This window comes from Odocoileus virginianus, chromosome 29 (assembly GCF_023699985.2).
Source record: "Odocoileus virginianus isolate 20LAN1187 ecotype Illinois chromosome 29, Ovbor_1.2, whole genome shotgun sequence".
NCBI lineage: Eukaryota > Metazoa > Chordata > Mammalia > Artiodactyla > Cervidae > Odocoileus > Odocoileus virginianus.
The window spans coordinates 13,428,006-13,454,741 of record NC_069702.1 but is presented as its reverse complement, the minus strand read 5'-3'; the positions used below and the strand labels follow the sequence as shown (position 1 = coordinate 13,454,741).

The following is a 26,736-nucleotide window of genomic DNA, read 5'->3' as shown; positions in this document are numbered from 1 at the left end:
GTACATAGTACCGAGCCCATAGGAGGCCTTGCTGAGTGGATTTGGAGAAAGAAGGAGGCAGGGGGAGGGGGCTGTTGGGTGATTTCTCTGGAAGGTCATGCTCACACCTCATCCTCATCCAAAGCATTATATTTCGCCCGCAGCGTTGGTTCTGTTCAGCTGTAACAGGCATTGAGCAGAGCTCTCTGCCCTGCAGAAAAACAGATTGCCAGCCGTTTCTCTGGGCTGGCTTTGGGTAAGAGCTTCCCATAGTGAAAATGAACTCTAAATAACACCAGGGGATTAATGACCTAGAAGCAAAATGGGGTCATTTTTTGAAGGGCAGTAACTAAATTTGTCACATGTCACAATTATTTTTTGTTTGAGCTTAGAGGAAAAAGCAAAAACAGGGGAAGAAGGAGGTTGGCATCCAGTGGACATTGGCTTCCTTTTAATGAGAAGGTCACCATCTCTTGTCACTGTGAACCACACACAGAATTTACAGAGGATATCACTCTACAGAGATACCAGTGACGGTCTTCCCAGGCCTTTAGATGACCCGGGGTTTGAGCCTTCCCCACCCCCATCTCCGCTTCCATCCATAATTCAGTGCTGAAGGCGTGTGCCTGGCTGAAATGTAATAGAAGCTTCCAGGCACAGAAAGTGCTCAATAAATGTTCATTACCACTGCCATCTCTTCCTTGGATAAAATGTGGGCTCAGAGGGGCTTTTATGAACATTAGAAGTAGAGACCATTTCATTGTGCTCTTGCCTCCAGCTTCCCCTGCCCTCGGGGCTGATAGCCGATCCTGAAATATGCCAGGCTTCCGTCACCATGGAACCAGGGCTCCCTGTGCAATGTCTGCAAGAGAAAGGCGGAATGTCCTGGCCTGGCCTCCAGTCTGATGACCTCCTGCCGTCTTCCGAGCTCCTGAGCCCCGCACGGATCCTGGCTTTGCACCAAGAGCTTCGACGAGGCATCAGCAGCACTTCCCAGGTCAATAAATCACCACTGGAGTTATAAATAGAACTGGACCATGCGCTCTCCAGGGCCATTTCTTCCACACCATAAATAATCTGAAGCAGAACTTTCAGAGAGCGTTTTAAGAAATTGGTAGCAATCAAACCCCTCATTCTGTGGCAACTGGCTTTGCCTGTGGCTCAGGGAGCTGCGTTGATCGTCAGAGCTCGGGAGATGCACTGGACTTGCAGATTCTTAGGAGCACAGCTTTGCAAACGTACAGGCAGCAAAGGGAACATCGACTGTTCCCAAACCTACCAAGTGGCCGGTCCAGTGGCTCTCCACTGGGTGTGATCCCCATCCCCACCCCCACCCCCAGGGCATAATTTGACAATGTCAATATTTTTGCTGTCCCAACTGGGAAGCTCCTGCTGGCATTTAGCAGGTAGAAGTCAGAGATGCTGCTCACCACTCTCCAGTGCCTGGGACAGCCTCCTAGAACAAAGCGAGTCATCCCGCCCAGATGTCAGCAGTGCCGGGTTGGGAGGCCCTGACCTGCTCTAAAAGCTCCTAACCTTGTCAGCTGCAGAGAACTGTTTGGTTATGTTCCTGCCTGAGGCCCCTCCCCACGTTTTAAAAGATTTTTGTCTGCCAAAGATGCTTGATTGAAGTTATTATCTCTTTTACATTCTCAAACATTAAAACCACTTAGAACTTTCCAATAAGTCCATTCATCCAACAAACATTTGTGGAATCCAGTGTATGCCAGGCAATATGATATGAGGGAGAAGGAGGTGAGGTCACGTTGGTCCCTGCCCTGGGAACTCACAGGGCAACAGAGAGATGCAGGTGTAAACATTTCACCATGTACTCGTGGTTAAATGTGCCCTGGGACGTGAGATGAAGGCAAGGGCTAGTTCTGCCTGGCTTGGAGGAATGGGAACTCATTCAGGAAGGATGGCTGAGCAGAGTCCCTAAGCCCAACGAGGTGCTGAATACACCGGTGAGGTGGGGAAGGGTCTTACAGTCGGAGGGACCAGCAGGGGCCAAAGTCTGAGGCATGAAACTTCCCAGTGTGCAACCAGAGGGGAAGCAGGTAGGGCAGCCCCTTACCAAGCCAGGTGCTAAGAGTTGCTGCCTCATCCCTACCCAGCACTGCTTACTTCCTCCAGGAAGGAAACCCTGTCCTGACCTGGGTGTAGGACCCAGGGGTAGAGGGAGAGGTGAGGGGGCTTGGGTCATGTTAGCCCAGACCCTGTGCCCCCGGCTCACCAATCAGAGACATCATCTCTCTCCTTGGGAGGGGCTGGAGGGAAGGTCAGACTTACCCTCCTAACTCTGTTGTTCCCACCTGGAAGCAGCTGTCATGGGAGGCCAAGGAAGGGCCAGGACAGAAAACTGAGGGCTCCTGGAGCAGTAGGCAAAACGTTATTGATTTTATTTTAATGTATTTTCACTTTTTATGCTGAAATGAAAAATGCAGCCACATAGCCTCACCCAGCTTCCTCGAAGTTAACACCCCAGGTGCCTAACCAGAGCACAAGGATGGAAATGAATAGATTGATTTTGAGGAGCCCTGGGAGGCCATCAAGACAAAGGAAAAGTACCTCCGAGAGCGAGCGTTGGCTCACCAGGCCGCTACCATCTTCATTAGCCCACGGGATGTGTCATGGGTCATCACAATCATCCACGGTTCCTCAGATCGGTTTGCCCATGGATCCACCCATTCATTTGTTCAGTAAGCGTTTGATTTAACTGCCACGTGAGCGCCGGGACCTCGGGGAGGTGCTAGGAAACAGGAAGCAAGCAGATGTCTGTCTCCAGCCTCCAGGACCTCCTGGAAGATGGCCCCATCACACACTGAGTCCCCAGATTGGAATGTCATCCTCACCCTCACAGTCTGAACCAGCCCCGCCACCCCGTGACTGCCGATCGTGCGGCATCCAGCAGAGACCTTCACTACACTGGTTTGCAGTCGTCTCTTTTGCCCTATCCCTGCTTTTTTCTGGAACAATGCCATTCGCTCTGAGCACTGAGACTACCCTCAAGACAAGCTGGGAACCCAGGATTGTCAGAGTGAGCAGCCAGCTGAGCCGCAGGGCCGAGCCCGCCGGAGGGAGTCAAGGCCATTTCTGGTCCCCAGACACTCCTGCCAGGTTCAGACATCGGTGTCCTTGAGTGCTTCCTTCTGCCACTGCTCACGTTTGGGGCCTCAGCAGAGAGGCCCCGGGGGAAAAATCCATTAAAGAAGTCACAGCAGTCTTGGCAGCGTAACCCGATGATTCCATAATAAATCAGTCTGAAGCCAGGAGCCACTTAGTACTCTGAGCCGGGAGTCCCACCTGAAGTGGCACTTTGGATCTCCTTGCACTGGGTCACTGCTTTGTATGGTGATTCCTCCTGATGGCACTTTTTCAAGATCAGACTCTGGGAGCTTCCCGGCCTGAACCATAGATTTCAGCCCTTGGAAGGGACCCTGTGTTCCCCTGCTGCCGTTGGTGGGCCTGATGGGACCAGGGCCCAACCTGGTTGGAGCTTCCCAGGCTGGGGACAGGACCTTCCCAGGGTGACCAAACAAGGTCAGGCAGGAACTTGACCCACCGGAGCTGGCTCGGGCCATCCCACGCTTCAAGAGTGACCCGAGGCCTCTGGAGACTAGCCAGATGGGCCAGCCTGGCCGCCTCTGCAGAAAACAATTCATCACATGGCTGTCAGCAAGCAGCAGCCGTGGCCGCCTTGGGGAAGCCCGGCCAAGCTATGCAGAACAGGAGCCCTGCACACAGCAAGGTAAATGCACATCCCACCCCGACTCCTGCGAACGGGCCCCACCTGGGCTTTTAGGCAAATCCGATGAGAGAGTTGGCTTGGCAGGCGGCCAGGAGGTACAAGCGTTGAGTGCAGTCTCCCTACACCTGATTCACTGCCGTTCACTGCTGTGTCCTTCTGGGACGCATCTTGTTCCTGTGGCAAAGAGATCTATTGAGCAAATGTTTCCCTGAGCACCTGCCAGTCGGAGCGGATGAGAAGCTGGGGGCCGGGTCTCAGGAGTCTCACTCTAGGTCCCCATCCTCCAGGCTCCTGGAGGGACGGTTGCACAGATGGACCAGATGGAGTGGCATGAACAGGGTGTGGCAGGGAGCAAGCCGGGGCCAGGGGCGCAAAGCTGCAGCTGATCAGCGAGGGAGGGGTCAGGGAGGACTTCCTGGAGGAAGTGATGACTGAGGTGAGCCCTGGAGATGAGTAGAGGTTGGCCAGGGAGGGAGGCCTTGTGGGTAGGGGCAATCACACGGGCAAAGGCTAGGGGTAGTGTCGGGGGTAGGAGATGGGAGGTGGATGGATAAAACATCTTTCTACAGCCCCCCAGTGAAAGGTGATGCTTTCTTGGCACTCCTGTTATGAGTTTCCTGTGTGATTTTACAAGGGTTGTTAGTGTGCATGCGTGCTAAGTCACTTCAGTCATGTCCGACTCTCTGCGACCCTATGGTCTGTGCGTGGTGATACAGCCAAGCTCGTCCTGGGCTGTAAGGAGCCTGCCGGAAGCTTTTCAACATTGATGGTCACCAGGAGCTCAATTCCTGTGTGGGAACTGCTGCTGTTTCCATCAGGATCTTTGGTCCTTCTCTTTGGTCTGCCTATTCCTGGAAAGCTTCCCCAGGGCTTTGAGGGTATTTTTGTCCGTGTCTTCAGGAGGCAGGCTGGGCTGGTGTCTCTCACTTCATAAAAGCCCCTGTTCCTCAACCATAAGGATGCTCATTTCTGCTGCTTGGGCCAGTGCTTCTTGCTTCATTTGACTCTCATTAAAAACGAACAGATCTCAGGTGGGCCGTACAGTCTGAGCTGTGCAGGTCTGCCATCCTCAGCTGTGTGACCTGGAGCAAGCTGCTTGCCCACTCTGTGCCTCCGTTTCCTTCAATTTGCTCCTCCCGAGGAGAGTAACCAATTCACCTCCCAAAGTGCATCCCAGAAGGATTAGTGAAAGTGAAAGTCACTCAATCGTGTCCAACTTTTTGTGACCTCATGGACTATACAGTCGATGGAATTCTCCAGGCCAGGATACTGGAGTGGGTAGCCTTTCCCTTCTCCAGGGGATCTTCCCAACACAGGGATTGAACCCAGTTCTCCCACATTACAGGTGGATTCTTTACTAGCTGAGCCACAAAGGAGACCTAAAGACACACTTTCCCTGACCGGGAAATGAACCCGGACCGTGGCAGTGAAAGCACCAAATCCTAGTCACTAGACCACCAGGGATTAAGTAGAGGCTAAATGCCTGCATCGTAGCTGTTTGTAGTGTTGATGTTATTTTCAAGTACAACTTGCTGGTATGCCTTCAGGTAGAAAGCCAGCATCCCCTACCATCCAGATGAAATGTTTTCAAAAATACAGAAATTACCGGTAAGCCTGGAAAATAATTTCCTGAGCTGCTTCTTCCCCCCAGTGAGTCCGAGTCTGCAGGACCAGCCCAGCCTCAGGTGCTGGTATTCAGCCCTTCAGACATCTGACCGACAACTCCCTCCATCTTCATCCACCGTCTGCTCCATCCACAGGGTGACCAACTTGCCCACAGGGCCCTGCCTCTCAGCACCTGCCGTCCTGGCCAGTCTTCCCAGGCTGTCCTCCTTGAGAGCAGTTCCAGGGTGCAACAGAGCAGGCTCTGGCCTCAAAGTCTACCTGCCGTTTCTTTTCTGTGTGACCTTGGGCCCCTCGGGACCTCAGTATTCTCATCTATAAAATGGGGGCACTTAAAGGACCTCGTATCTTAGGAAGACAGGTTAGTGCAGCATGAAGCACAGAACTCAGCTCATTGTGCAAGATATTATTACTGTTCTTGCTGCTGTTAAGTCCTCTACCTGCTAAAGTCAGGGCTCAGCCTGTCTTCCCATTCCTGGAATTGCATAAAACACAGTGCCCCCTCACTGACCAGATAACGGCCATTGCGGCCCCAGGCACTGGGCGCTCATTGCTTTTATGCAGTGTGTCTCTGAAATTCCTCACTGATCAGCTTATGAGGGATGGTGGCTTATCCCCTTATTATGCAGCTGAGAAAACTGAAGTTCACAGAACATACTGGTAGAGCCAGGATCTGAGCCCCAGTCTGTCTGGCTCTTACTCTGAAATTAGTTTTTCTTCCATTGGACCTTGAACCCCAGTGCCTGACACAGAGGTCCTCACACGTGTACCTGTGTAATCCACCCCCCCCCCCCATGCATGCCCCTGTCTACATCCAAGGAGTTAAAGAGACTTAAAGTAACAGACATGGGTGCCAGGAAGCCTGCACACAGCAGTGAAGACCTAGTATAGCCAAAAATAAAAATAAGTAAATAAAAGAAATTTAAAAAAAATAATCTTTATTATAGAGTGAAAACTTCTGTTCAGCTTCTCAGTCGTGTCTAACTCTTTGCAACCCCATGGACTGCCGCATGCCAGGCCTCCCTGTCCATTACCAACTCCCGAAGCTTACTCAAACTCATGTCCGTTGAGTCAGTGATGCCATCCAACCATTTCATCCTCTGTTGTCCCCTTCTCCTCCCGCCTTCGGTCTTTCCCAGCATCAGGGTCTTTTCAAATGAGTCAGTTCTTCTAGGAAAGACTAACTATACCCCCCACACTGAGGTTGTGGGCAGCTGTGACAACTGAATGCAAAAAATGAGTTCTGAGCTTCCTGGTAGTCGAGGCAAAAAGGAAAATAGCATGTGTTTGATTGCACTGAATCGCCAATGAAAGGAAGCAGACTGGAGAACTTTGCTTCGAGCTCTGAGCTCCTCGGGGACTCATCCTGAGGGTCTCTGTACAGTGAAAGGGGGATAAACAGTGGCTTGCATCCCTAGGAGGACACCTGCCCAACCATGGGGCGGGGGTAGAGGGGGAGGGACAGCTCATACAAGCTGCTTCCTGGACTTCCCTGGTGGCGCAGTGGATAAGAATCTACCTGCCAATGCTGGGGACATGGGTTCCATCCCCTGTCTGGGATGATCCTACATGCCGCAGGCAACTAAAGCCTGTGCGCCACAACTACTGACTCCCTGCTCTAGGTCCCAAGAACCATAACTGATGAGCCCGAATTGCCGCAACAAGAAAAACCACCCCAATAAGAAGACTGGGCATTGCAACCAAGAGTAGCCTCCCTGCTCACTGCAACAAAGACCCAGAGCAACCTGAATTAGAAAAAATAAAATCTAATAGAAAATAAAGCTTAAAAAAAGAAGCTGCTTTGTGCCCCCATCTGTGCCATGGACCACACCCACCTTCACAGGGTTCTCACAGCTCCTTGGGCTCACAGCATCATCACTCGCCCTTTAAGGTGAGACTGCATAGACAGACCTGGTGTTAAGTTTTCTTGGCCTGTAGGGGACAAAGCTCTCAGAACGGGTGCCAGCCTGCCGTGCTCCTAAGCTCTGCCTCTCTGCCGTGCTGCCTGGTTGAGGGATGCCCCGCCGCTTGGATTACTGCCCAGAGCTAATCCCCTCCATTACTCCTCCCAACCCCCTCCCTCTCTCTACTCCCCACTCTCCCTTCCCTCACCCACCTGCAGCCCTCCCCCACAGGCAGGCACATCAATTCTCCCCTTGGCTATAAATCTCCGCCAAAAGCTCCCGAGGGCCCCAAGCCCTCCAGGGCTCCGCTCCAAGACTCGCAGCTCTGACTGCTGGCGGCTGAGAGTAATTGAGCGACGGGAAGCAGGTGTGAAGCTGGAGGTGGGGAGAGTGGGGGGCAGGGCTCACTGCTTCCAGCTGCTGCTGTGGCTTCCCACCCTCATCCCTAGGACTGGGACCTCTGGTGTTTGCCTAACACTGGACAAGACCCCAGAGTCAATATCCTCCAACACACACACACACACACACACACACGGAAGACTACAGACAGAAGGTGATGGGTTAAGTCTCAATGGCCTCAACAGACGGCTCCCTATCATTCAGTTCAGTTCAGTTCAGTCTCTCAGTTGTGTCCGACTCTTTGTGACCCCATGAACCACAGCACGCCAGGCCTCCCTGTCCATCACCAACTCCTGGAGTCCACCCAAACCCATGTCCACTGAGTCAGTGATGCCATCCAACCATTTCATCCTCTGCCGTCCCATTCTCCTCCTGCCCCCAATCCCTCCCAGCATCAGGATCTTTTCCAGTGAGTCAGTTCTTCAAATCAGGTGGCCAAAGTATTGGAGTTTCAGCTTCAACATCAGTCCTTCCAATGAACACCCAGGACTGATCTCCTTTAGGATGGACTGGTTGGATCTCCTTGCAGTCCAAGGGATTCTCAGGAGTCTTCTCCAACACCACAGTTCAAAAGCATCCCTATCGTTACTGATGATTTATTCATCAGACACATGTCAACACTGAGGTCAGACTGTGTCCAGGTGCTCCCCTGGGTGTGATCAGCAGAGCAGGATCCAGGCCCACCAGCTGGGAGTGTGAGGTCCGTGTTCAGGCAGCAGGAGGCAAACAGCCAACCTTCCCCCTCTTCCAGGGCTGCTGGTCTGGTGGTTCACGTTGTGTACTGAACCAAGTATATAGTCCAGGGGCCACAGGGAGTCAAATCCCCTTGCTGTCTCTTCTTGCCAGGAGACCATGCCTGTCTAGAAGAGATGGTGCCTTTTACAAGTTCACACAGAGGGCTGCGGGCTGCAGCCACCTGGAATGGGCATTTTTTTGTGATTCTACACAAAATGCTCCAAACCAGCCTCAGCACCTGAGTTTTGCCGACTCAGATCCAGAGATGCCACGTCAGCAGGCTGAGGCCAGCCGGTCTTGGAGGAGTCAGGGAGCCCCCGAGGCCTTCTCTGTGCAGCTCTCCAGCTTTCCAAGTGCTGCAGGGCTGTTCCTGGCCCTGTGCATCTTTCAGCCTAACTCAGGAGCCCAAGCTGTCCCAAGGCTGACCTGGGAGCAGCCCTCAACAGGATGGTGGTTTCTGTTCACTGCGTCATTAGGAATGACCATGAATTTCTTCCTCCCCCCGCCCCCAAAGAGTCTGAGCCCTGAATTCTGGGTCCTACCTAGGACCATCCAACTTCTGTACCCCATGAGGGGTAGGGGAGGGAAGGGGCACCATGAGGGGAGGGAAGGAGCACTCGGTAAGGAAGTTACAGGGCTTCTGATTAATAGCTGTGTGTCCCCAGGGGAGTCACTTAGCCTGTCTGTGTTGATCAGCTGTGGCTTCAGTATCGCCGCGTAACAAACCAGCCCGAGCTCAGCGACCACCGTGTCCATGCTCACACACTCAGGTCTGTGGTGGGCTGCGCTCGGCTGACTAGGCTGGGCTCAGCAGGGCGGCTTCTGCTGTAGGCTGAGGCTGGATTCAGGCCTGTGGCACCTGTCACCACGTTCCCCTTTGAATTCCGGGAATTCATGATCTTCTGGTGGCACATAGGAAGGTGGTCGGGGGGGGCATCAGTGCCTCTTAACACTGGAATATGCCCAGAACCATACTCCAATGGCCACCGTGAGTCGTGTGAACAGGTAGAACATCAGCAAGAGGGGACATGGACTCCTCTGCCCACTCCCCAGCATTTCAAGATCATGGGCAAGATGAGGAAGAACCGAACAGAAACATCCCAAATACTACACCCTCACAGAGGGACTTGGGCATGTCTCACGTGTGACGGCGATCAAGATGGGAAACGACTGGACGTGCAAAGGGTGCCCATCACAGGAGGCACATGTGGCAGCTTTCTGCTCCCTCTGCCACCCTCCTTTGCCTCTCCTCTAGTATCTTCATGTGGATATAAGATATGTCCAAGTGAAACCAAACTTCATGTACCCTCAATAGAGTAAGGGCTAAGGACCCGGCAGGGCATGGAGCAGTCATCCTTAAGTGTCAGAGTGCCCATCTCTGCTCACTTTCTGTCTTTCTCTTTTTTTTCCTCCTATTTTCTGGCTGTGCCATGTGGCATGCAGGAGCTTAGTTCCCCAGTCAGGGATCAAGCCCGTGCCACCTGCAGTGGAAGCACAGATTCTTAACCACTGGACCACCAGCGAAGTCCCTCTTTCGTTTCGTTTGTTTGGGCCGCGCTACACTGCATAGGAGGTCTCAGTTACCCACCAGGGATCAAACCCATCGCCTGACAGTGCAAGTGCGGTGGTTAAGCCACTGGACCTCCTGGGAAGTCTCTTTCTGTCTCTTCTCGCCGTCTCCATCCTCCCTGTTCTGCCTCCTAGAAACGCTTGGCTTTCCTTTTCCAAACACATCTACACTGAGACATGCAGAAAAGAATGATCAAACCAAGTCCATCCCACAAAGGAGCCAGGTGGTATTTTTTTTTTTTTCGGCCCTTGATCTTTTAGGAGGTTGAAGTATTTCCCGCAAAGTTCCCTTCAGGAAGAGGAAGTGGAGTGAGAAGGGATGTTTCCTGAAGTCCTCAGGGTGGTTGTCACCTGGCTGAGCAATCCGGAAGCAGGGGTCCCAGGGCCCAACTGCTTCCTGTACAGACTTCAATCCTCCTATATTTAGTCCTGCTCTGCCTTCCTCCCTCAGAGGTGCCCTGGGCCCGTCACCAGCCTTCTCAGGATTAGGAGGTGTGATTGTGCTGGCTTCTTACAGGAATTCAGTAGAGCAAATAAGCTGCAAAGTGAGCGTCACTTCTGTGCTCTCTCTTCTCTTCCTCCTCCTCCTTCTCCTGCTCTGTGTGTGTGTGTGTGTGTGTGTGTGTGTGTCTTCAGATCAGCTAACCCCATCAGCTCTACCTTCAGAATTTATCCAGAATCTGACCACCTCCTCCTGCCCCCAGCACTGTTTTGTTTTCTGCAGCCCCACCCCCAGTGCCTAGAACTGTGCCGGGTATCTGTTAGGGGTTCAATTAATGTTTACTGAATGAATGAATTAGCTGCTCGATTTTCTTTCAGTGGTGCCCCCAGCACCTACTTTACCATAGCTGGTTGTCTCTGGGGCACAGGCTTCCCAGGTGGTGCAGTGGTAGAGTCCACCTGCCAATGCAGGAGACGCAAGAGATGAGGGTTCAGTGCCCGGGTTCAGTCCCTTGGAGTAGAAAATGGCAGCTCGCTTCAGTATTCTGGCCTGGAGAATTGCATGGACAGAGGAGCCTGGCGGGCTACAGTCCATGGGGTTGCAAAGAGTCGGACATGACTACGCATGCACAAGATCCAAACCTTGCTGGATGAGAAATATTACTGTCCTTTTCATGTTTGCCTTGGGGTGGGGGGTTGGGAAGGAAGTGATTCAGCAGAAGAGGGAGCTGGATTCGAACCCAGGTCCCCTCCCCACCCCTACTTCTGCACTGGGACTTTTGCCTTTAGCTGCTGAAGAATTAAAGAGCCCAGGCATTGCTGGGTGTCTGGGATGGAAGGAAGGTGGGTCAGAGGGTGAAGATGTCACAGGTAGCAATGGAGACAGGCAGGGGTGGGAGGGTGGGGGGCAGGGAAACTTCATACCCATTCTTCATCTCTGGAATTTTTCCTTTGGAAGGATTGCTATTTACTACACACCATCTGTCTTACTCATTTAATACAGATGCCTTATCTGTGCCATTATTATTAGGGCCGTAAATTTCATCTTATAGATAGGGTGACATCTTTTCTCAGCTTTATATTTGTATTTCTTGTATCATGGAAATTTTTTCCAAATATTGGTTTGCAGGATGGTGGACAAAAACTTGGAATGAGACAGACCGTAATACTAGTACCGAATCTAACTGTCTATGGGACCTAAGGGGATATATTCTCTCTGAGCCTCAGTTCCTCATTCCATAATTTCCTTTATTTCATAACCATAACCTTCCTCCCTCCTTCAGAATGATCATTCCAATGCATTCAGTATAGATGGCTTTACCATACTGTTATGAGGAAAGTCATCTTGTTTAACTATTAGTACTTCATACTATGTGGTAAATGACTGACAGTTTCTGGGAACATTTGTATTTTGTGATGAAGGTGCTCACTAGCACAGAGGAAATTTCATTTGGCTGATTTGGGAGCAGAGGGATAAAATGAACTGATGCTTTTGAGGGCCCTTGCTTTATAGATGAGGGCATCAAAGCTCAGAGAAGGGGAGTGTGGCTCCCTTTGCCACACAGGAAGTCAGGGATAGAGCTGGGGCTGGGACCTGGGATTCCTGATTCCCACATTGCATGTGCGTTGAAATGCAGAGGAGTTTTTCATGGGGTACAGGTTTGGGTCATGTAAACAGTACATGTGCGGTGAATACAACATGAGAAAAACACATAATTCTTCCTCCAACAGTGACCCCATAGCAAGTTCAGTCTTATTTCTTTTTGTGAGCCATGACAATTTGAGTCTTATTCAACCCAAACCATGAGTCACTCCTCTTGGGAATAATGAGAAAATGAGTGTACTGGGGTTTCCAAGAAGAGGAAGCCTGAAGGACCAGCAGCAGGAATAAGGGGATGGGATAAATGATATCCTTCATCACATGGAAGCTTCTGGAGGCAGGGAACAGTACTCTTTCCTACCCCTGAGAAGAAGGGAAGGCTGGATGAGTATAAGAAAGGCTGATGGCTTGATCTGACAGGAAGTTATCAGGGGCAGAATCTGGGCTGTAAGCCCTGAGTACTGGGAAGATGAGAAGGAAAACTAACCTGCATAGTTGATATAAAAGCAACTCAGATTTTTTCCAGTGCAAGCTTCCAAGTCCCCCTGTGACCCTGAGACCAGGATGGGTCTTAACATGCAAGGGAGAGTGTTTCAATTAAAAATGAGTTTGGATGCATATAATGAATTCCAAAATAACAATGGCTTAAATGAAGTAGAAGCTTCTTTATGTACTTCAGGGCTGAGCATTCAGAGGTCTCAGAGGGGCCCATGGGCATACTCAGTTCAGTTCAATTCATTTCAGTTCAGTTCAGTCGCTCAGTCGTGTCTGACTCTTTGCGGCCCCATGGACTGCAGCATGACAGGCTTCCCTGTCCATCACCAACTCCCGGAGTTTACTAAAACTCATGTCCATTGAGTTGGTGATACCATCCAACCATTTCATCCTTTGTCGTCCCCTTCTCATCCCGCCTTCAGTCTTTCACAGCATCAGGGTCTTTTCCAATGAGTCACTTCTTCACATCAGGTGGCCAGAGTATTGGAGTTTCAGCTTCAGCGTCAGTCCTTCCAGTGAATTTTCAGGATTGATTTCCTTTAGGATGAACTGGTTGAATCTCCTTACAGTCCAAGGGACTCTCAAGAGTCTTCTCCAACACCACAGTTCAAAACCATCAATTCTTCAGTGCTCAGCTTTTTTTATAGTTCAACTCTCACATCCATACATGACTACTGAAAAAACCATAGGTTTGACTAGATGGACTTTGTTGACAAAGTAATGTCTCTGCTTTTTAATGTGCTGTCTAGGTTGGTCATAACTTTTCTTCCAAGGAGCAAGCGTCTTTTAATTTCATGGCTGCAGTCATCATCTGCGGTGATTTTGGAGCCCAAAAAAATAAAGTCTGTCACTGTTTCCACTGTTTCCCCATCTATTTGCCATAAAGTGATAGGACTAGATGCCATGATCTTAGTTTTCTGAATGTTGAACTTTAAGCCAGCTTTTTGACTCTCTTCTTTAACTTTCATCAAGAGGATCTTTAGTTCTTCAATTTCTACCATAAGGGTGATGTAATCTGCATATCTGAGGTTATTGATACTTCTCCCAGCAATCTGGATTCCAACTTGTGCTTCATCCAGCCCAGCATTTCTCATGATGTACTCTGCATATAAGTTAAATAAGCAGGATGACAATATATAGCCTTGACGTACTCCTTTCCCAATTTGGAACCAGTCAGTTGTTCCATGTCCGGTGCTAACTGTTGCTTCTTGACCTGCATACAGGTGTCTCAGGAAGCAGGTCAGGTGGTCTGGTATTTCCATCTCTTGAAGAATTTTCCACACTTTGTTGTGATCCACACAGTCAAAGGCTTTGGCATAGGCAATAAAGCAGAAGTAGATGTTTTTCTGGAACTCTCTTGCTTTTTTGATGATCCAACAGATGTTGGCAATTTGATCTCTGGTTCCTCTGCCTTAAACGAGCTTGAACATCTGGAAGTTCACCGTTCACATACTGTTGAAGCCTGGCTTGGAGAATTTTGAGCATTACTTTGCTAGCGTATGAGATGAGTGCAATTGTGCGGTAGTTTGATCATGCTTTGGCATTGCCTTTCTTTGGGATTGGAATGAAAACTGACTTTTCCAGTCCTGTGGCCACTGCTGAGTTTTCCAAATTTGCTGGCATATTGAGTGCAGCACTTTCACAGCATCATCTTTCAGAGTTTGAAAGAGCTCAACTGGAATTCCATCACTTCTGCTAGTTTTGTTTGTAGTGATGTTTCCCAAGGTACACTCGACTTCACATTCCAGGATGTCTGACTCTAGGTAAATGATCACACCATCATGATTATCTGGGTCTTGAAGATCTTTTCTGTATAGTTCTTCTGTATATTCTTGCCACCTCTTCTTAATATCTTCTGCTTCTGTTAGGTCCATACCATTTCTGTCCTTTATTGTGCCCATATGAAATGTCCCCTTGGTATCTCTAATTTTCTTGAAGAGATCACTAGTCTTTCCCATCCTATTGTTTTCCTCTATTTCTTTGCAATGATCACTGAGGAAGGCTTTCTTATCTCTCCTTGCTATTCTTTGGAACTCTGCATTCAAATGGGTATATCTTTCCTTTTCTCCTTTGCTTTTCGCTTCTCTTCCTTTCACAGCTATTTGCAAGGCCTCCTCAGACAACCATTTTGCCTTTTTGCACTTCTTTTTCTTGGCGATGGTCTTGGTATCTGCCTCGTGTACTCCTGTATGGATGGAGTGTCATGAACCTCCATCCATAGATCATCAGGCACTCTGTCTGTCAGATCTAATCCCTTGAATCTATTTGTCACTTCCACTGTATAATTGTAAGGGATTTGATTTAGGTCACACCTGAATGGTCTACAGGCTCCTTCTTTATTCTCTAACATTTCAGATCAAAACTTCCATTCTCAAAGTCACCTCATGATCTGAGATAGTTGCTGTGGCGTCAGCCATCAAGTCCACATTCCAAGAACCAGAAGATAGGTTATCGTTTGTCTTTCCTGGTGACTCAGTGGTTAAGAATCTGCCAATAAAGGAGATGCGAGTTCGATCCCTGACCTGGGAAAATCCCACATGCCTTGGAGCGACTAAGCCCATGCACCACAAGTATTGAGCCATGACTGCTGAGCCCGGGCACCTGAGCCTGGGGTAGTGGTAGAAGTGACTCCCTGAGCAGCCCTTTAGGCATCTTCTGCTGATATTGTCTGAAGTCCAGAGCATAGTAATATGGCCATACTTGGCTGCAAAGGAAACTGGGAGTATAGTCTATTAGTTGGACACATGGCAACCCCAAACAAAACTAGTTTCCCATTATAAAAAAACAAGTGGGAAATGATCATGGGATTAGCCTGTATGGTCTCAGCCTTAGGTAGCATCAGTTCTTCCTAGATGTCGAGCATTGGACACAAAGTCAAATACACCTGGCGTGGCCTCACCATTCATGCTGTCAGTGACAAAGCAGAGCAAATTCACTGGCATCTTGATGGAAATGTAAGGAAGAAAGAACCTAAAAAATTTCTGTTGAACAAGGGGACAAAGTGAACAAGGTGGACAAGGCTGAACATGGTGGACAAAAATCCACCCCCCTTGCTGTTTAATCAGTGTTTTCTGTATATCATCTATCTCCTCACCATTCTCCTTATTCTCAGAGAACTCTGCATTTGGATCTTCCTCGGTTCACCCACAACCTTTTCTCTCCTAGGAAGCCTCAAAATCTTCCACCACCAGTCTTCTCACCTGGACCACTTGTAGAAGCCTGAACCTTTGAGGTGAAGAGGGACCCCTGTGTCTGCTCTCATCCAAGACATAGACTGCTCTCGTTTAAAACCTAAGGCTTTGGCCAATTTGTTCAATAGAATTAATCCCATCTCTTACTAAGTCAGCCTCCACCTTTTTTCTGAGCCGCTTGAATCACCAGCCTCCTCTAGCATCATGTTTCTCACCGGGACATTTGAGTTGCCCCTGCACACTGTTGTGTTGTAAGGTCAAGTGTTTAGTCTATATTAAAATCCCAAAGACCCAGAACGCTTGAGGCACTCTCTGGTCCTAGTCAAAAGACAGCCTGTTTCCTCAAAAGTTAAAAATAGAACCATCACAGGATCCTGCAGTCCTACTTCTAGGTATGCATCCGAAAGAACTGAAATCACGGTCTCAAAGAGAAACCTGCACTCCCGTGTTCATGTGGCATTATTCACAGGAGCTGAGATAGGGAAGCAGCCCAGGTATCCGTCAACGGATGAATGGGAAAGAAACTGCAATCTATTTGTGCAATAGAATATGATTTAGCCTCAAGAGGAAGGACATTCTGACACATTCTACATTGTGGATGAATCTTGAGGACATTATGCTCAGTGAAATAAGCCAGTCACAAAAGCACAAATACCAAAAAAAAAAGCACAGATGCTGTGTATTTTATACCACTTACACATTGTTGTTGCTGTTTAGTCACTAAGTCCTGTTCGACTCTTTGTAATCCCACGGACTGTAGCCCGCCAGGTCCCTCTGTCCATGAGATTCTCCAGGCAAGAATACTGAAGTGGGTTGTCATTGCCTTCTCAAGGGCATATTCCTGACCCAGGGGTCAAACTCAAATCTCCTGCATTGGCAGGTGGATTTTCTTTTGCCACTGAGCCACATGGGAAGCCCACCACTTATATGGGATTATCTAATGGAGACAAATTCATGGAGACAGGAAGTAGAATGGTCATTGCCAGGGTTGAGGCAGGGGCATGGTTGTTCATGTTCATGTAGAGTTTCAGTTTTGCAAGTTGAAAAAGTTCTAGATAGTTATTGCAGAAAGTATGCATATCTATAAATGGTTAAGATGGTCAGTTTTATTACTGTCTTTTTTATCACACACACACACACACACAAAGTCTTTCACCCAGGAGTTGTATGTTCAGGAAGATAAAGTGGAAAAAAAAGCATGATTGCTTTTTAAAAAAAATTTTTTGATGTATAGTTGATTTGCAATTTTGTGTTAATTTCTGCTGTACAACAAAATGATTCAGTTATACATGTACACAGTCTTTTTCACATTCTTTTCTCTTATGGTTTACGGCAGGACATTGAGTACAGTTTCCTGTGCTGAACAGTAGGACCTTGTTGTTTATCCATCCCATATATAATAGTTTACATCTGCTAGTCCCAGACTCTAATCCTTCCCTCCCGCAACCACAAGTCTATTCTCTTTATCTGTAAGTCTGTTTCTGTTTCATAGACACGTTTATTTATGTCATATTTTATATTCCACATATAAGTGATATCATATGATATCTGTCTTTCTCTTTCTGACTTACTTCACTCAGTATGATAATCTCTAGTTGCATCCATTTGCTGCAGATGGGTTTTGTTTCATTTTTTATGACTGAGTATTATTCCATTGAGGAGGGCATGGCAATCCACTCCAGCATTCTTGCCTGGAGAATCCCATGGACAGAGGAGCCTGGTGGGCTACAGTCCATAGGGTACAAAGAGTCAGACAAGACTGAAGTGACCTAGTGATATTCCATTGCATATATATATACACACACACACACACACCCCACATCTTTATCCGTTCAGCTGTTGACGAACATTCAGGTCATTTCCACGTCTTGGCTGTCATAAATTGTGCAGCAATGAACTCTGAGGTGCATGGATGTTTTTGAGTTACATTTTTCTCCAGGTATGTGCCCACGAGTGGGATTGCCGGATCACACATGGCAACTCTTATTTGTTTTTTGAGGAACCTCCACACTGTTTTTCATAGTGGCTGTATCAATTTACATTCCCACCAGTAGCGTAGGAGGGCTGTCTGTTCTCCTTATCCCCTCCAGCGTTTGTTATCTGTAGACTTTGTAATGATGGCCATTCTGCATGGTGTGAAGTGATACTTCATTGTAGCCTTGGTTTGCGTTTCTCTGATAGTTACCCATGCATTGCTTTCAAAATGGAGAGGGAAAAAAAGGAGTTAGTGTTCAGTCAGAATCTATTCCCTGCTGGGCTTTGGGCTGAGTGCCTCAGTGCACTCGTGCTCATGTCAACTTGAAGCGGTAGTCACTGCTTCCTTAATTTTAGAGATAATTCGTGTGTTCACTCATTCCAACAATACTTGCTGGTCATCTCTTATGTGCCGGGCATGCTCCTTGGTGTAGAACATGCAGCTATGAATGAGTCAGAGGAGGAGAGAAAGGCTATACCCACACTCATACGTGGTATCATTCCAAGTCATGAGTGATGAAGAGGATGAAGAGGAAGAAAAGGGGATGGAAATGAGGAAGGTGCTTTTATACCTACAGTGGTGTCTTCCCAGGATGCTTAGAGTAGGTGACGTTTTGAGCAGAAAATTGCTTGAAGAAGGAATGTAGGAGAGACGTGAAGTAGTGTGTCCTATAGAACCCAGCTAATAAAAGACAGGTCTGAGATTTAACTTCCTTTTGAAAAACCTTTTACTATGAAAGAATTCAAACATTTACAAAACAAACAGAATAATAGAAGGAACACCCGTGTAGACATCACTCAGTTTCAAAAATTAGCAATTCAATCTTGTTTTCATCTGTATACCTCCCACTTCCCCCCACACACATATTATTTTGAAGTAAAACTAGACAACTTATCACTTAATTCAAAGATATTTTTGTAACCATCATCACACCATCACCATACCTCAAGCAATTCCTTTTTAATCAAATATCCAATCAATGTGCAGATTTTTAATTTTCTTATACATTTATATTTAAATTTATTTTGCAGCTTTTTGAGTCAGGATCTGAATAAAGTCATCACACTGTGATTGACTGGTGTGTCTTTTTTGGTAATAAAATATACATAATACAAATTTTACTGTTTTAACCAACATGTACGTTCATTATTGTCATGCAATCATCACCACTGTCCATCTCTCCAGAACATCTTCATCTTCCAAATGGAAACTCTGTCCCTGTTGAACAACTCCTCTGCCCCTGGAGACCACCATTCTACTGTCTGTCTGTGATTCTGACCATGCTAAGTACCTCGTTTAAGCAGAATTGTACAGTGTTTGTACCCTTGTGATGACTGGCTTATCTCACTCAGGGTACTGTCCTCAAGGTTCAGGGCTGGAGGTAACATAGTACAGCTACTGAATTCAGCTCACAGACCGGGTCCAGGCAGGAAAGAGGAGACACTCCCCGAAGGGGTGACTGAAGAGGGTGTCCTTGCTGTCGGGAGAGCGGAGGTGAGGGGACAGAGGATGCCAAGAAGGGAAGTAGGACCTGGAGAGGCCTCTGCTACTCCCAAGGCTGCAGAGAGCCAGGCTGTGGTAGAGACCCCCAGCCACTGTGGACATGCTCCCAATGGGGTGCAGAAGAAATTCCGGAACCTTCTCTCCTGCCTCCCTCCCAACCCCTCCTCCTGCCTCTCATTGGCTGAACCAAACTGGAAGCCAGAAATCAAGAGGTCATGCTTAGGGGTCAGCCTTCTGGAGTCCAGAAAATGGATAACGCTGGTGACTGGGAGGACAGCAGAGTGCATAAAAACAGAGAGGAGGCTCAGCTGGCCCCCGTCAGTCGGAGCCCAGCACAGAGCACATGGTTATTGTTTAGGGTCAAAGTCATGTCCGACTCTCTGCAACCCCGTGGACTTGTAGCCCGCCATGCTCCTCTGCCCATGGGATTTTCCAGGCATGAATAATGGAGTGGTTGCCATTTCCTTCTCCAGGGGATTTTCCTGATCCAGAGATCAAACCCACGTCTCCTGCATTGGCAGGCAAATTCTTAACCACTAGTGCCACCTGGGAAGTGGAGAAAAATCAGTCTGTTCCTCAATCAATCAATAAGAGATGCTGAGAGGGAGAGAGACTTTGTGAGGGTCAGGAGGCTGGGCAAACCTGTGAGCTGTGTCTCCTTGTGTGGCAACTCTAAAGCGCTCCCAGATCTTGTTTTTCGGGGACCCCTCAGTGAATCACTGATGCATGGATACTCGGAACTCACGCCCATAGATACAATGTAGGGCTTTCCCTTCCCTGGAACTCCAGTGGGCTCTTGAGTGCGGGGAAAGATGACCTGGAGGAAAATGAAGTGAGTCCCCGAGGTCTGGCCTTAGCAAGACCTGCAGCCAGCAGCTGCTCAGCCCCTGGGGAATCTGTGTGCCAAGCTGAATCAGGAACAGCTCCTGAAGGAAGATTGATTAAGATGTCACGCCTTACCAGGCTGTCTAAATCAGAATGCTGCTTACTAAGGGAAACCTCCACTCTCTGCCTCGGCTCCCCTAATGCAGTGGGGGATGGGGCTCCCAGGACCCGACTAGATTACCTGCTCTGCTGGGAGAGCTGTAGAAGTCTCAGCCCGGAGCACCTCCCTGTGCAGATCAAGTGATGGAGCCCCGTATCTTTTACCAAGATTTATTTTATAAATCCAAGGACAGGCTGTGGGGCTGGAGGCACCTGATGTTTTTACTGGCTTGGGTTCACAACCACAAGTTGTGGGGCAAGTTGGTTCCTTAAATGGGTAAGGGTGCAGATGGGTCCAGGCGTCCTATCCACTTTTTATCCACCATGCTGTTGGTGTTGTCTCAGGCCATCCAGGCTGCTAAAATAAAATCCCATAAGCTGGGGGCTAATAACCAACATACATTTATTTCTCACAGCTCTGGGACTCTGAAATCAGTGCGCCAGCATGGTTTGGTTTTGGATAGGGGGGAAGGTCCACTTCTGGGTTACAGACAGCTGGTTCCTCTCTGCGTCCTCACATGGCCGAGGGGAGCTCTGTGGGATCCTTTTACAAGGGCACTAATCCCGCTCTGCCCTCATGACCTAAGTACCTTTCAAGGGTCCCACTTCCTAGTACCATCACATTGAGCATTAGAATTTCAGTGTATGAAATTGCGGAGGGAGACACAAATATTCAGACCACAGCAAGGCTGTGTGATTGCCTCTAGTGTTTCCTACCTCTCGTTTCTGGATGGGACTTGACAATTTGCCAAGTATTTCCTTGTGTGTGCTCTTGTTTGAGTCTCCCAATGACCATACTAGGGATAAAGAAGAGGATACCCATTTTATAGATTGGGAAACTGAGGCTTGATGTTTTTATGAATCTGCCCAAGATCACACAGCTGTGGTGAAGGGCAGAGGGTGGCTTTAATCTTCTTGCCCCCCATGGAATGGAAAAAATACCACATATATCATACCTCCAGGGCACACCAGATTCTATCTACTGGTGCCCAAACATCAACCCAGAGGTGCACCCCCAGTAAAATTCAAAAGTTAAACATAGAGATCAAAATGTGAACCCCTGGGAAAACTTGGAGGCTTATCTTCAGAGTGAATGTAAAGAAACAACATCATCAAGGTGTCGTTTGGTTCTATTGCATTCATAACAATTTTAGGGAAGATACAATCACTTTAGGAAGAAGCCTACTATGGGTGCTTCTTGGAACACTATAAATAGCTGTTGCTACTGAGAAGAAAAAGGCTAAACATGTATTGAGTATCTATTCTGTGTCAGTCTAGAAACTTTCCAGATAGTGCCTGAAAATCCAGGGTAATATAATGTCCTTACAAATATGCCCAGTGCCTAACCAAGCCTGGAATAGCAACTACTAGGAAACGTTTTAAATAACATTTTAAAAACATTTTCTTGTTTCTAAAAATTGGTATGTATTTATTTGAGTAAATTTGGAAAACACACACACACACACAAACACATGGAATCCCACCATTACGAGATGTTCACTTTCGACATTTTGATGATCATCCTTATGCAGCCAGACTTTTTTCAACTTGAGACCATACTGTGTGTATGATATTTACTAGTATCCCCCATCCAACCTTACGCAGTTTACAGAGGCAGGAGAGCATGTTGGTTAAGATAGCGGATTCTGAAACTCGCCTCTTAGGCCACTTACGGTGTTGTTGTTCAGTCACTCCGTCCTGTCTGACTCTTTGTGACCCCATGGACTGCAGCACACCAGGCTTCCCTGTCCATCACCATCTCCCAGAGTTTTCTCAGACTCATGTGCATCGAGTCGGTGATGCCATTCAACCATCTCATTCTCTGTCGCCCCCTTCTCCTCCTGCCCTCTATCTTCCCCAGCATCAGGGTCTTTTCCAATGAGTCGGCTCTTCACATCAGGTGGCCAAAGTATTGAAGCTTCAGCTTCAGTGTCAGTCCTTCCAATGAATTCAGGATTGACTTCCTTTGGGACTGACTGGTTTTATCTACTTGCCGTTCAAGAGACTCTCAAGAGTCCTCTCCAGCACCGCAGGCCACTTACTAGCCGCGGGTAAACTGTACTTAACCCCTCTGTGCCTCTGTTGTCTCAAGTGAAACGTGGCAGCCCAGCACCTGTCTTATATTCATTACTTGTAGGAAGGAATGCATCGATGATCTAACATACTTGAACAGAGCCTGGCATATAGCAAGTCTTCACTAAATATTTGATAGTTTCAGTATTTTTGGTAAAACTATAAGTCCCACCAGTTACTAACTTTATGCTGGGCATTTTTCAAGGCCTTTCATACATGTTGCTACATTTCATTTGTGTAATGATCTCAAGAGATCGGTTTTGTCTCCCATTTTGCAGATGTTGAAACTGAGACTTATTGTCCAAGTCGTATGGTGACTGTCACAGGCAAGATTCCTGTGGGTCCCTGGTTCCTCTGATTCCCTTTTGGGTCCAATCAGACCCTCAAGCCCCTGGTCTGTTCTCAGACCACTTTGTACCTGATCTTAAGTCTGAGCAAACCACATAGGTACAATAGTCACTTATTGATTAGTCTCGTGTTGATCGTTGCTTCTTCCTGGGGTAGTATATGCAGAAAGGGAAGCCTTTTCAGTCTATTTGTAACCCACTCTATACCACCCCAGGCTTCCCTTGTGGCTCAGCTGGTAAAGAATCTGCCTGCAATGCAGGAGACCTGGGTTCGATCCCTGGGTTGGGGAGATCCCTGGAGAAGAGAAAGGCTACCCACTCCAGTATTCTGGCCTGGATGATTCCATCGACTGTATAGTCCATGGGGTAGCAAAGAGTTGGACACCACTGGGTGACTTTCACTTTCACTTCCCGCCCCACCATTATTTGAAACCAGGTGCCACCTCTCCTGCAGTTTCCTTAAGTAACTGGACTGGGATTCCCCCTGCCAGCCCCTTCCCCAGTGCCTAGCAGATGCTCAGCACTCCATAAATGTGCACACAGTTTAGCTGAAAGCAAGTCCTTGCTTTTTTTTTTTTTTAAGTTTTTTAAACAATCTGTTATTTATTTATATTTTTCGGCCATGCTGTGTGGCTTGCAGGATCTTTGTTCCCTGACCAGCGATCAAACCCAGGCCCCTGCAGTGCAAGTACAGAATCCTAACCACTGGACCACCGGGGAATTCCCCAAGCAAGTCTTAAAAATAAACATCAGTGAACAGGAGATTCTTGGGATTGAAACTAAGACATCAGAAGGACAAAGATGGGAAATGGAGTCTTTAGTTTGGAGACGACTCGGAGGACATCCATCCCAAGGAGCTGTGGGTGGAAGAAGATCTCAGGGTGAATTGGGGAAAGCTGAGGTCTGAGGTTGGGCCAACCTGGGTCCCAACCCCTAGGTGACCTTGCATGAGTGTCCTTATTCCCCTCAGCTCCTTCTGTAAGAAAGGGAAGGTGATGTCTACCCAACGAGGCTGGTGTGAAGATCCCATGAGAGAATGTGCTCAGAGTGGTTGTATGTGCTGTGCATGTGTTTAAACTCTTAGCGATCTGGTCTACTGTGTTCTAGAAACTGGTATCCTTAATTTCTAGAAGAGTATTGGACACACAACACATGTGATGCATGTTATTGCCTAAATGAATACTCAGTAGACAAATTTGAGTTCTTCCTTCCATGCCATTCTGCGTATATGGGTCCCAGAGGGAAGTTACATGAGATGGGGAGGAAACAGGGGGTGGGTGAGAGGATTACAGGATAAGAAGTGGTGTGGGCAGAGACAGAGGATGTGGGAACTGGGGCCGGCACACCAGAGTCTCTGCTCCTCTATCTGCTGAATAGGCAGCCTTAGGCAAATTGCCTCAGGTCTTGGGGCCTCAGTTTCCTCATTAGCCATGATCATCCTTAATTCATTGGGTTGTTAGAATTATAAGAACTTCAGTAAAATACTTAGAGCCTGGCATAGAGGAAGCACCTAGTTAATGTAAATCACCATCAGAACCCTTAATAATTGTCAGAAGGAAGGTTTATTAGATAGTATTGATCCTGCTGATTAAAACCTTTCCTATTTCACTTATTCCTCTATATGGGTGAGATTTGGACTGGCTCTACATTTTTTTGGTTGACTTCTCGATTGGGGAGATCGAACAGTTTGACTGGGGATAGGTAGTCTAAGATGACGGCCTCCTGTCTGGTGGTTGGGGCCAGTCAGCAGTAGGCTGGTCTGTTCAGCTAGGATGCTCATCCCTGCTCCACGTGGCCTCTTATCCTCCAGCAGGCTAGCTCAGGCTTCTGTACTTGGTGGCCCCAAGGCAGCATTCCAAAAGAGAGAGAGAGCAAATCAACTATACTCCATATAAAATAAAGACTAAAGCGAGTGAACAACTGAAAAAGAGAGCAAGAAAGCAGGTGCTTCAAGGTCTCCTGAGGCCAGAACACCCACAGTGATCACTTCTGCCCCTCTCTGTTCATCTAACCATGTGACAAGGTGGGGAGTCATACTGCAAACGCGTGTGCACACGGAAGAAGGAGGGATTCTTTCGACCAGCTTTGCAAACAGTCTTCCACAGAAGCAGCTAACATTCTTGAGGCTCTGGTACTTGCCAAGCACATTGGCTTCCGTAACTGTTGTCCACACAGCGAAATTAGCTTTCTGATGAGGTGAGAACTTCACTATATTGGGAGTATTCAAGCCACATCTGCAGATCCCTTAAAATGACTGAGATGGTGGGATCCAGGCTGCAGGCTAGGGGCCGGGAGGAGGGCACTAGGGTTCTTTCTATCAGTGAGAAATGCAGGATTCAAAGAAAATGCAAAATAGCCAACTGAATTACAGATGAGGGTTAGGATTTCTTTTGAGGGGTCAGATGGTTAGATAGCATCACCGACTCAATGGACATGAATTTGAGCAAACTCTGGGAGATAGTAGAAGACAGGGGAGGCTGGAGTGCTACAGTCCATGGGGTCGCATAAAGTTGGACATGACTCAGCAACTCAACAACAACAAGGGCAATGGCAAAGTCATGTTGATTTTATTGATGAGAAGCATGTTAATGCTAGCAGAGGTGTGTGGTTTTACCCAGTCACTAAGCAAGAGCGGGGTGCATGATTTTTGAGGGGCCTGAGTTGATGGGAGGTAATAGAATGGTCTAGCCCTAATCTATCTTGTGGGAGTTCTTGGTAAGGTCACTTTTTGAGGCCCTGATCACATACTGGGTGGTATGGACACAGCGCTTCTTTCATAAGCTCATTGCTCTTGTCTGTGGATGTTTGAAGCCAGCAAGTTTGGAATTTAAAAATGAGATGCAGTCCTGGGTAGGATGGAGTTATTAGCAGCTCCTGGAGTTATTAGACATTCACTCCTGCCAAGAACAATGAGAAAGGCTGTTTTGTATGAAATATAAAAATTATCCATTTAAATCCTCAAGGAGCAGCTGAATCAATGAGGACTAGAGGGAGACAGGTTCTGGAGAGGGGAGAACTGTGGCGAGCCAGCTGCCGCTTTTTCTCTGGGTCTTTCGCAACCTGGGGGCAAGACCAGGAGTCCAGGTCTGGTCCAGTGGATGCTGCTACTGGGGACAGAGAGATGCCCACTCATGGGACCAAAGAGACAAAATTAGAGATGGGGGTGGGGGAGTCAAATGCCTGGTTCATTTTCTCCTTTGGATATTTGCCAGATTCTAAAGCTGGGCCGGGTGGGGAGTAATTAAACCAATAAGAAAGACTTTGAACAGTAGAGCAAGTTGTCCACAGTCTGGGTGCTGAGAAGAAAAGAATCTTCATTCAGGCTCTGCCAGGGAAAGGAGCCAGTGAGCATGCTGCTGGGCTACCGTAGGTGTTTGAGCTCGTGGCTCCCTTGCAACCATGGGGCGCTTCCAGCAGTGAAATGACTTATGTGTTTAAAGAAGACCATTTTGGACTCAGTGTGGAGAAAGGACTGAAGGGGCGGGAACAGTGGAGACAGGATGGTGTGAGGATGCTGCCTGATTCTGGACAATGACTGAGAGGCTGCATGGTGATTGATTTGTCCTATTTCTTTCATAAATCGAAGAAGCAGATAAACATGAGCAGGCAGAGGAAGGCTCGCTACTTGATGAATGGGCCATCTGTCTCAGCAGCAAACTTGGGACGATTAGGGTGAAGCCAAGGCAGAAAGAGGCATCATTTGTCTTAAATGATAAAAAAAAAAGAGAGAGAAGAAAACTGACATTATATTGTGAAAGGGGGTTGGCAGGCTTTTACAATGAGAAAGAAGAATTTGTTTTGATCCATGTGATATTTAGCAGTATTGAAACTGGGGATGATCTAAATTAAGCTTAAAAATAAAACCAGTATCAGAGACTTGGGGATGAATCAGCTCAACTAACTCATTTGAGGAAACTGAGGCCTAAGGAGAAAAATGGCTTGTTTAGGGGACCCAGTAAATGGATCACAAAACCTTCTAATATATTTTTTACTTGTGGGGGCTATGGTTACTTCTTGCAAACATTCCTTGTATGTTTAAAAATAAAGGATATTTAGTTATTACTAGTTTCAGACTCCTATATATATATCATTATATCAAGTTTGTTACCTGTGTTCTTCAAATGTGATTTGTCCTAACTGGCATTTTTGTATGCTTGATCTATCCAAGTC

The 26,736-nt window shown here is 47.8% G+C and overlaps 1 protein-coding gene across 6 annotated transcripts in view; it reads left to right on the top strand.

Moving 5' to 3' along the window:
- C29H4orf50 (chromosome 29 C4orf50 homolog) overlaps positions 1-26,736 on the top strand; it is a 293,220-nt gene that overhangs the window by 221,438 nt on the left and 45,046 nt on the right. For 2 of the 6 annotated variants that reach the window (XM_070458138.1, XM_070458134.1), the window contains one exon: positions 758-976. The exons of 1 other annotated variant lie outside the window; for it this stretch is intronic. In XM_070458138.1, the coding sequence (XP_070314239.1) occupies positions 758-976 (219 nt within the window). Of the gene's footprint in view, positions 1-757; positions 3,728-26,736 lie in introns of all 6 variants that reach the window. 3 more of the 6 variants (XM_070458145.1, XM_070458136.1, XM_070458135.1) reach the window with 2 other exon arrangements.